This window comes from Geospiza fortis, unplaced genomic scaffold (assembly GCF_000277835.1).
Source record: "Geospiza fortis unplaced genomic scaffold, GeoFor_1.0 scaffold55, whole genome shotgun sequence".
Taxonomy (NCBI): Eukaryota; Metazoa; Chordata; class Aves; order Passeriformes; family Thraupidae; genus Geospiza; species Geospiza fortis.
Window position 1 is genome coordinate 5,972,581 of NW_005054308.1, and position 10,395 is coordinate 5,982,975.

The 10,395-nt window shown below is 55.0% G+C and overlaps 1 protein-coding gene across 1 annotated transcript in view; it reads left to right on the plus strand.

The window, feature by feature from the left end:
* SLC6A7 (solute carrier family 6 member 7) overlaps positions 1-9,648 on the plus strand; it is a 13,334-nt gene extending 3,686 nt beyond the window's left edge. Inside the window, exons 2-14 of the mRNA XM_005418730.2 lie at positions 1,802-1,982; positions 2,670-2,801; positions 3,363-3,597; positions 4,063-4,201; positions 4,474-4,608; positions 5,247-5,350; positions 5,910-6,034; positions 6,402-6,514; positions 6,590-6,721; positions 7,050-7,149; positions 7,490-7,590; positions 7,796-7,963; positions 8,868-9,648. Of these exons, the coding sequence (XP_005418787.1) occupies positions 1,802-1,982; positions 2,670-2,801; positions 3,363-3,597; positions 4,063-4,201; positions 4,474-4,608; positions 5,247-5,350; positions 5,910-6,034; positions 6,402-6,514; positions 6,590-6,721; positions 7,050-7,149; positions 7,490-7,590; positions 7,796-7,963; positions 8,868-9,083 (1,881 nt within the window). The 3' untranslated portion in view covers positions 9,084-9,648. The remainder of the gene's footprint in view (positions 1-1,801; positions 1,983-2,669; positions 2,802-3,362; positions 3,598-4,062; positions 4,202-4,473; positions 4,609-5,246; positions 5,351-5,909; positions 6,035-6,401; positions 6,515-6,589; positions 6,722-7,049; positions 7,150-7,489; positions 7,591-7,795; positions 7,964-8,867) is intronic.
* Positions 9,649-10,395: the final 747 nt, after the last annotated feature.

The following is a 10,395-nucleotide window of genomic DNA, read 5'->3' on the forward strand; positions in this document are numbered from 1 at the left end:
GGCTGGCTCGAACAACTGCAGGAGGCAGCCAGGTACTGATGGTTTTATAGCAATATTGTCATATTTGGGTCTATTTTGACTTTTCAGCCTGTGTTTTTGCAACTTTTTCTTCTGGCCTTTGCCTTGTGATGGTGGCATCCAGCAGGGATGGGCTTTTCATGGAGGATTTTGGTGTAACAGCTTTGCTGGAGCTGTACATTTCAGGTTGGCCCTGGGAAGAGCTTGCCCCTGTCCTGTCCCTCGAGGTGTTTGTGCTCCAGGTGGGAATGGGAGGAGTTTGTCTCAGTGTTTGGTGCCTCTGGGCTGCAAGCAGCATGTCTGCAGTGCCAGCAGCTGTGGGTTTGGGGCGCACCCTGCACAGGGGGGAGCTGCATCCCTCTCCTTCAGCATCCTGGCTCGGTGTCTCCATGGGAACCAGCAGCAGGAGCATCCTCCGGTCCAGTCCAGCTGGAGACGAGGAGGAGGAGGAAAGGAGGTGGCTGCCACCTTCTCTGAGGCCGTGAAAGGGCAGCACTGAGCTCTGATCACCAGCCAGCTCTGGCCTCCTGGGCACTGGGGTCTGCTGCAGGCTCTGAGCACTGGTGCACACTGGAACAGGAGACCCCAACTCCTTCTGGCTGATCCTCCACACCCAGATCCCTCTCCTCAACCACATCCCATGGGTTTGTTCCCTACAATTATGAACAAGGACAGGGAGATGGCTGCTTTATTTCTTCAGAGAGCCCAAGAAGAGAAGGTTCCTAAGGGTCCCAGGTTCTCTGGCCCTGGTGCTGGTACCTTGTCAGCAGGGACACCACAATCCTCCTGTGCCTTGATACAAACATGATGAACTCCCACACCAGGGCACAGCAGCACATGGTGGCACAGGGACAGGGTCCTCATTCCACCCCTTTGTGCTGCCTGGTTTTGTTCTCTGTGGGTGTATCTGTGATGGGATCTCATCTGGCAGCTGCTGGCTCAGGCTTTCAGCTCTGGAGTCAGTGGGGATGCTTTGCCTGCTCTCCTGAGGTCAGGAAACTGGGGGAATTCAGACTGAGCACCTCCCTGCACACCTGATGTACACCCATACAAACACAGAGGTGTCCTCCTGGTGCATCACCCCAACCCAAATGGATTGCAGGACTCACACTTCCACTGGCAGGGCTGAGGCAGTGGGGAGGAAGGGAATGGGTTAATGCCCTGCCTGTGCTGCATTGATCCAGAGCACATTAGGAATTCTGGAAGGAGGCTCTCATCTCTCAGCAGGGACAACTGGGAGTATCACTAAATTCCCACAGTGCAGGCTTTTGGCAGTTGGAAAAGTGTGAAAATGCACGGAGCAGTGTCAGCCAGCCAAGTGCCTGGCATGGCACACACATGGGGCTGGTGTCACCCTCCCTGGCACACCACGGTGCTTCTCCTGCTGCCCTCATGCCTGTATCCTGCAGGAGATGCAGAAAGTTTATTGTGGCCCCCTGAAAGGATGTCTTTGGAACCTGGGGTTGTGATTTGGGTCCTGGTGAACCTTCCCAGAATGAACTGGGACAATCCCACATTTCCCAGGGGAGCTCTGGCCATGTGGGATCACATTTATCCTCTTTGTTGCTCAGTGACAGAGCAGGGCAGTGGCTGAGGTGGGGAACAGGGAGCTGCTGGGACAGGGTGTTCCCAAGGCACAAGTGTCAGTGCTGTCAGGGCTTGGGGTCACAAATTCACTCACGAGTTCTTGGCACTTCTTCCCTCTCTCCCATTCTTCATTCTCTGTTTTTATTCCTTGCTCAACCCCTGTGTGCCCTCTCCCACACCCTGGTCCCTCGCTCAGCCAGTGACACCAGATCTCCTGGTGAGCCCCAGCAGCCAGGATGGGGAGCTGGGCTCCGAGTGCCCCGAGGACAGAGGGAACTGGACAGGGCGCCTGGATTTCCTGCTCTCCTGCATCGGATACTGCGTGGGCCTTGGAAACGTCTGGAGGTTCCCCTACAGGGCTTACACCAACGGAGGAGGTACTTGGGCATCCTTTGCAGTGCTCAGTCTCCCACCCACTGACCTGGGCTGGTAGAATATCCCTGAAGAAGCATCTCTTCCCCTTCCTGGGGCTGGAAAGTAGCACTTGTTGTGGGGTGAAGCCTCCTCCTGCCCTCCCCATGGTTGTTTAGGGCTTTACCCACCTGTATCCATATGTGGAAGGGATTTGTGAGCCCATCTCTGTATTCCTGGCCTTGGACAAACCCCTGTGTCCGTGCTGAACCACACACCAGCTCTCCTGGTGTCCAGCAGCTTCTTGGTCTGGTGTCCTCCAGGACTCAGCAGGGTCAGCAAGCCCTTCCCAGCTATCAAAGGAGAGAGTGAACCTTCTGCAATGCAAGAGCCCTGGGTGATGGTGGAAAATGCTGGTTCAACTCCTCCCAGAGCAGTAATAACTGGAGAATTTCAGGGTGTTTGTGAAAGATTCAAAGAGAAAAGAGAGCTGGGAGCAGTGGGGAAGCACAGCACCAGGTGAATCACAGCCCCTTTCTCCTGCACTAACAGGGAGCTCTTGCTCCTCCCTGTCTTCCTGATTTTGATGTAGATCCCTCAGAGCCACACATATTGAATGAGCTTTATTCCCTGTCACAGTTAGGCTTTAGGTGTTTGTTCTGTATTACTTTCAAGATTTATTTAATTTTTTTTTTTTTTTTTGCTTCTTGCAGGAGCTTTCTTGGTTCCTTACTTCATCATGCTGGCTATCTGTGGGATCCCCATCTTCTTCATGGAGCTGTCACTTGGCCAGTTCTCCAGCCTAGGGCCACTTGCAGTGTGGAAGATCAGCCCTCTCTTTAAAGGTGCGTGAGTGAAGTCCGGAGCCTCTGAGGGACCTCTGCAAGAGCCCTTCGATGAGGACATGCACCAGCAGCAGCATCCCATGGTCCTCAAAGCTCTTGTTAGAATCAAAAGAACCTGGGGAAGGTGTGGCAGGCTGGAATTTTGAGTTAACTGTTTTAGTAGCTGCATAGATTGGTCAGTGTTTGAGGGCTCTGGATGGCATGGCCAGCTCTAGAAATGGTATGAAGATTATTAAACCAGCTCTGGTACAAAATAGAGCATGAAAACAAAGCAATATAACTGTTAAAAACAAAGGTAAGAATAAGGCATTTGAAAAAAAGTTCAGGTCAAATACCTTTATTCTCAACATTAGGCTGGTGTAAAGTTTTTTGTATGAAGCAATAGATCACCAATGCAGAGAAGGCACGTCCAGATGTTGTAATGGCAATAAGTGGCTCCCCCAGCAGGTGAACCTTGGACTGGTTGATCATTTGGCTGCTGAGGTGCAGTGTCTGACCCTGCTTTTGGATGTGCTTTGCTCTGCTCCAGCTCACTCCTTCTTTACCCTCTCCTTCCCCCAGGCGTTGGCATGGGCACGATCCTCATCGTCTCCCTGGTGGCCATTTACTACAATATGATCATTGCTTACGTTCTCTTCTACCTCTTTGCATCCCTCACAAGCGACTTGCCCTGGCAGCACTGTGGCAACTGGTGGAACACTGAGCTGTGCCTGGACCACCACGTCCTCAGGGCGGGGAACAGCTCCCTCCCCATCAACATCAGCAACACCGTCAGCCCCAGCGAGGAGTACTGGAGGTAACGGGGCAGCCCAGGCCTGGGGATGTGGCTGGGAAAGGATGGGCAGGGGATGAGGGGTGAGGACCTGCACAGCTCACAGCACAGATGCTGCAGGTCTCACTCATGGGGGTGGTGTGGCTGCAGCAACGGGCTCGTGTGCTCAGCTCTGGGTGACAGCTCAGTTTAGCCCCTGGGATGTGGGAGGTGTCCATGTTCTAGTGCTGCTTTGTTGGCCGGGAGATATGCTAGACTAAAATGCATCCCACGTCTGGAATGGCTGGCAATTTGCTCTGGAGATGCCAGGCATCCCTTCTGGGCTCTCTAATACGTGGTGGAGAAATCACTCCAAGTGTTCCTGTTTGCTTGGCAAGGAGCTGCCTGTGATTGTTGACAAGGTCATCTTGCAGCAGAGGCATTTCTGGGGTCAGAGGGCCTCTGGGAGAAGGCAGCCCATGCTCACTGGCAGCTCTCCTTCCTCCCTAGCCGGTATGTCCTGCACATCCAGGGAAGCTCGGGGATTGGGGATCCTGGGAGGATCCGCTGGAACTTGTGTCTGTGCCTGCTCCTGTCTTGGACTATTGTTTATCTGTGCATCCTTAAGGGAGTCAAATCCTCTGGCAAGGTAAGGGCTGGCTGGTCTCCTCTGGGGGGACCTCCAGCGATGCTCACCAGTGTGTGCAGCTCTGCACCTCTGGGGAAGTGAGACCCACAAACAGCATCCGCTGGGTGTAAGATATTTTGGGGATGCCTTGCACACCCAGACACCAGCAGGGCGGGCACACTGGCCCTGCTGCAGCCCAAGGACCCCAGGGTGATGTGTCCTGCCCTAGGGACAGGACATGGGGGGCTGTGCTCTCATTCCCAGCTCTCCCTGCTGGCTCTGCTCTCCCACAGGTCGTGTACTTCACTGCCACCTTCCCATACCTCATCCTGGTGATGCTGCTCATTCGTGGCGTGACCCTGGAGGGGGCCTGGAAGGGGATCCAGTTTTACCTCACACCCCAGTTTGATCACTTGCTATCTTCCAAGGTGAGTAGGATGTTGTGCAATTTGTTCAAGACACAAAAACAAAACTTCTCCTGCCACCTCCTGAATGCCACAGAGGCAGTTCCCTTACTCAGGTGTCTTTTCTGGCCACACCCTAACCTAAAGCTCTCTTGATTGTTCCTAGACCAAAAATCTTTGTCCCACAACTGGTCTAGGCCACTATTCCCATGTGTCCCTACCCCATGCATGTGTTTATGGCTCTGCATGGATGGGATGGTACCAAAATTCCCCTGAGTACCAGGACCATGGGCAGGATCATGCCAGCCCCTGGGATGGGCTGATGGGTGCCCATGGTGGATTTGAGTGTTTGTGGTTCTCAAGAAATCCCAGAATGTGGAGTGGGGGTCAGCAGTGAGGGACATCAAGAGACCACCCAAGGGCATTTAATGCCACACTGGGCTGGCCCTAAAACATTCTTATATTAGCCCTTCCATTAGCCAGCTGATCCACTTTGAGTGGTGAGTGTTAACAAGGAGAGACAAATACCCCATAGGCCGTGCATGCTTGGAGTGCTGGGGAAGATGTGCCCAGAGCTCTGGGGAAGCAGATTTCTAATGTCATCTTCCTCATGTGGAGGTTCCCAACCCCCTGCTCTCCTCAGAACTGCTTCCTTCCCCCAGGTGTGGATCGAGGCAGCCCTGCAGATTTTCTACTCCCTTGGGGTGGGCTTTGGGGGCCTCCTCACCTTCGCCTCGTACAACACCTTCCATCAGAATATCTACAGGTGGGTGTCTGCTGCTGTCTTGTAAAAATTATGGCTTGTGGGGAGCTGTGAAAACCTGAGCTGGTGGGTTCAAAGCCAGCAGAAACCCGTGGTGCAGCACAGTCACCTTGCTCTGCTCCTTGTACTGAAGGGATACCTGGCAGTTTGTGCAGGCTTGAGAAGAACAGAGGGATCCATAGGAAAAAATTCTCCTAAACACCAAGGCAGAGCACCCAGCTCAGATGTTTTGGGCTGTAGGAGCTGAAAGCTGAGGATATTTGAGGCTGGAGTTGTGCATGTGTGCCCTGTCCCCAGCATCCAGTGTAGTTCACTGAAAGTGACCGGTGTGACATTTGGTCTGACCCCATCCACAGGGGACAGAAAGCTTTGGAGGAACCCCACAGTATTATCCATTAAATATATGCTCCTTTTGGCCCCGGAAGGCACTTGCCATGAGAGGCCCTGAAGGACAGTCACTGGGTCACCTTACTGTGGCATCTGGGGCTGGCAATGCCGCTGTGCAGTGATGTGGGGTGGGATGGAATGAGCAAGTTCAGAGCATGTTCTTCCTTCTCTGTAGGGACACCTTCATAGTGACCCTGGGCAATGCCATCACCAGCATCCTGGCAGGGTTTGCCATCTTCTCTGTTTTGGGATACATGTCCCAGGAGCTTGGGGTCCCTGTTAACCAAGTGGCAAAAGCAGGTGAGGCCAAACAAAGAGGTTTTCCCCTTTTCCCTCTCTCTGGGTGTGCTCAGGAGCATCCCTTCCAGGATGGAAGGCACCTGAGGGTGTCAGCATGAGGGATGAAGGGGGATGCTCAGCTGGCCAGGGGGAGGGAAGGGGGCAGATAAGTTCCTGTGATGTAAATATTGAGTAACAAGTGGTGTCTAATGAAGGTGTGAGCAAGGATCAGGCTGTTTCTCCACCCTCTGCCACAGGACCCTTCCTGCCCGTCTTGCCAGAGTCCTGGCAAGTCTCTGCCATGGTGCTGCTCTGCTGAGCTCTCCTCTCCTCCATCCCCCCACCTCTGTCACCACCTTTTCACCCTGCTGTCCTTTGCCTCCCCTAGGTCCTGGTCTGGCTTTTGTGGTGTACCCCCAGGCCATGACAATGCTCCCCCTTTCTCCATTCTGGTCATTCCTCTTCTTCTTCATGCTGTTAACCTTGGGCCTGGACAGCCAGGTAAGGGCAGAGCCCACGGAGCCAGGCGTGCACTCCAGGCAGCCTGAGGGCTCAGGGGACCCTCTCCCCCTGCAGTTTGCATTTATGGAGACCATTGTCACGGCAGTGACTGATGAGTTCCCCTACTACCTGCGGCCAAAGAAAGCTTCCTTCTCTGCTGTCATCTGCATCGCCCTCTTCCTCATGGGGCTCATCCTCACGACAGAGGTATGGTTCTGGGGTGGATCCACTGTGGGACCAACTAGGAACCCATTTTAGGGAGAACTTAGGTCAGGGGCCAAGTTTTCACATGTATGTTCATATCAGGTAAGCAGGTGAAAGAGAGAGACAAGCCTGGGCTTGCAGAAGGTGTGAGGGCCAAGGGGAGTGGCACCGTGTCACTCCCATCCCTACACCAACCCCATCAGGAGACTGATGTCTCTTGAGGCTGCTGACTGCTGTCCTCCCCAGGGTCCCCAGAAGTCAGAGGACACGGGTGGAGGTTTGTTGGGATGATGGTCCAGGAGATGCTGGCCTCTGTGCTTTGTCTCCACAGGGTGGGATGTACTGGCTGGTGCTGCTGGACGACTACAGTGCTGGCTTTGGTCTCATGGTGGTGGTGATCACCACCTGCCTTGTGGTGACACGTGTCTATGGTAAGGCTGCCTGTCCCCACAGGGGCACAGGGAAGGATGTGCTGTCTGTGTGAAGAGAGGGTTTTAGAGGGAGCAGTAGGGAAACCAACAGCCTCAGAGTGGAGCATGAGACTCCGCTCCCATCACCTGTTTGTTCTTGGCTGTCACTTGATTCACCTCTCCAAAGACACAGGTGGTGCTGAGCCTGGTCCCTCAGGCAGCACCAGCTGGGCCCTCTCCTGCATCTCCCAGATGGGTGGGGGCAGGCTGCTGTAGAGGATAAGCCACTGCTTGTGATCAGTGCAGGGCACAAGGCTCTGGGGGAGGGATCAAAGCTTCTGAGTCCCTCTCCTTCCTGCAGGCATGAAGAGGTTCTGCCGAGATATCCACATGATGCTGGGATTCAAACCAGGCTCCTACTTCAGAGCTTGCTGGATGGTCCTGTCCCCAGCAACGATGATGGTAAACTGCTCAGCTTGAGCTGCTGGATGGTGCTGGAACACCACGGTGCTGCCAGTGCCCCTGGGGGACTTCCCAGCATGATAAGTTCCTCTGCTGGCATCTCCTGCCCCAGAGACCATCCTTCTTCTGGGAGGTGTCCATCATCTCCATCTCTTTTTGAGCATGAGACCTCTGGGAATGATCTCGCTTTCTTCCCATCCCACAGGCTCTGCTGGTGTATAACATTGTCAAGTACCAGCCTTCTGAGTATGGCAACTACCAATTCCCCACCTGGGCAGAGGCCCTGGGCATCCTCATGGGAGTGCTCTCCTGCCTGATGATTCCCTTGGGCATGGTGGTGGCTGTGCTCCAGGAAGAAGGGACGCTGTGGGAGGTAGGAGGTACTGGGGCCTGACACTGCACTGAAATGTGCAGCGGGGAGCACAAGCCCCTGCCAAGTCAGTATCCCTGGAAGTTTCTGTGTCCTCTGTCCCGGGGTGTGTGTCCCCATTCCCCCTTGCTGCCCATAGGGTGTGAGATGGCACATCCCAAAGCATTTCCAGCAGTGCTGCTTCCCTTGATGCCAGGCAGGTACTGAGTAAAACAGCTGCCCAAGGGGCAGCCCAGTGTGCACTCCCACTCCAAAACAAGCCTGCTGTGCCCTGTGAGGGAGCACATTGTCCCCAGTGTGGGGTGGCCATGGGCACCTGGGACTTTGCACCCGCTTGGCACGAGCAATGACACAGCAAGGCAGGCAGCTGCCAGGCTGTGCAGGCAGCCCAGATGGGATCCCTGCCCTGAAAGGCTTCTCCCAGGAGCAGGGTACAGAGCTGCTGGCTGCTCACAGCTTTCCCAGCCCTTCACTGCTCTCACCAGGCTGTTAAAAGCAGAGGAGCAGAGCTTGGTGCCCTCCCCAGGTAGCAATGCCCTGCTGGAGCCTTTGCTGGCTGTAACCTGGCTCGACACAGCCATGGGCACTGTGGCATGGCCAGGAGCCACCTTGGCCAAGGCTAACCCCTTGTCTGAGTGGCTCTAGCCCCACAGCACAGGGTGTAGCCCTACAATAGCCCCTCACTCCTGCAAGCCCTCACCACCAGCACCCACAGCTCATGACACCTCCCCATCCCACAGCAAGACACTTAGACAGAACCACCTTCCCAGAAGGTTTCAGGACGAGCTTTTGACCCCATGCCATCCTCACTGGGGGTTCTCTCAGTGCCTGGGGGCCAGCAGGGCCCTGGGAGGGGTGGGGAGCAGAGGGTGCAGGGTGCCTGTGCTCCTCTGCCTGTCCCCCACAGCGAGTGCAGCAAGCCAGCCGGCCGGCCATGGGCTGGGGCCCGGCCCTGGAGGAGAACCGCAGCGGCGCCTACGTGGCCAGCCTGGCTGGCAGCCAGTCCCCCAAACCCCTGATGGTCCACATGAGGAAATACGGGGGCATCACCAGCTATGAGAACACGGCCATCGAGGTGGACCGGGAGATGGAGGAGGAGGAAGAGGAGGAGTCCATGATTTGAGGGCGCCCAGCGTCCCGCAGGCTGGGGGGGAGCTCGCCTCCCATTTTGCACAGGTTGCACTGCAGCACTTCAGGACAGCTTGGGGGGGTCTTTCGAGGAGTAATCAGGAGCTGCTGACCCTGCCAGGTTCCCCATCACCACCCTGGCCCTGCCAGGACAGAGCTGCTGCCTCTCCTGGTGCCCCGCTGTGTTTCTGTTCAGTGTGACAAACTGTGTGCTGAGTCTGTGTTTGTGTGACAGTGTCTGGTTGAAGTGTCATGGCTGTCCCACTCCCACCCTGCTGTTCCCCCTCAGGACTGCCCAGGGTGGAGGGATGTCCAGCTGCAGGAGGTGGGGAGGAGGAGAAGGAGCTCCTGTGTGTTGACCTGTTCTCTGTTTGTCTGTATTTGACTCCAATAACCCATAAACACGTGAGAGAATCTGTAACAGCCTCCATGCCCAGAGGACAGCTTGTGCCAGAGTCCCACAGAGGTGTTCCAGCAAAACCAGCACAAATCAGTGTCCTCCTAAAGCAATTTGACCTAATAAATGAGCAGTAATAAATGAGTAGAAGAATAAAAGAAAAGGCTTTATATACAAACCAGGCTGTAGATCCCCCAAGGACCTTGGTGGGTCAGGGTGGCTCTTCCCTGTGGTGTCTGGCAGGGTTGGGGTGATTGGAAGGGAGAGCAGAGATGGTGTAACCTGTCCTTCATGTGTGCAGGAGGAGAGGGAGAGGTTTCAGCTGGACCCAGTGTCCAAGGAGGACCTGTGTCTATTGCCAAGGGAGATCCAAGGTGTGGCCCCAGCCCCGAGTGCTGCTTTTCCCAGGGCTGGGTTTCAGTGTCTGTGTGTGATTTTTGGGGTAGATCAGCCCATGTCCCGCCTCCTGCTGACACTGCTGGCCTGAGGCTCTTGGTGACCTTCTGGATGAGGCTGTTTGGACCTGATGCTGCCAGTCCCCATCATCCCAGTGTCATGTGTGCCTTGTGCCGTGTGCCATCAGCTCACCTGTAGCTGTGTGACACAGCCCCTGCCTGGGTTATCTGGGGGGTGTTCAGCATGGAAGAAAGGCACATTAGAGGAGCTTCCAGGGCTTCCCATGCACAGCTAGAGGGACAAAGGTCCTCCTGGTCTTTTCTCTGGTAAAAGAAATCTGGTAAAAGAGGTGTCATGACAAATCTTTGTCCTGGTAAAAGACAAAACCATAGGACAAAGAGAAAAATGAGGGTCTGTGTCTGGATTGGGGATGTGCTCCTGGTGCACTGGGTCCAGCACTGTGGCCTGAGCCTCCAGAGTGAATTCTGTCAGGAGGCTGCAGTCTTCTTTCCCT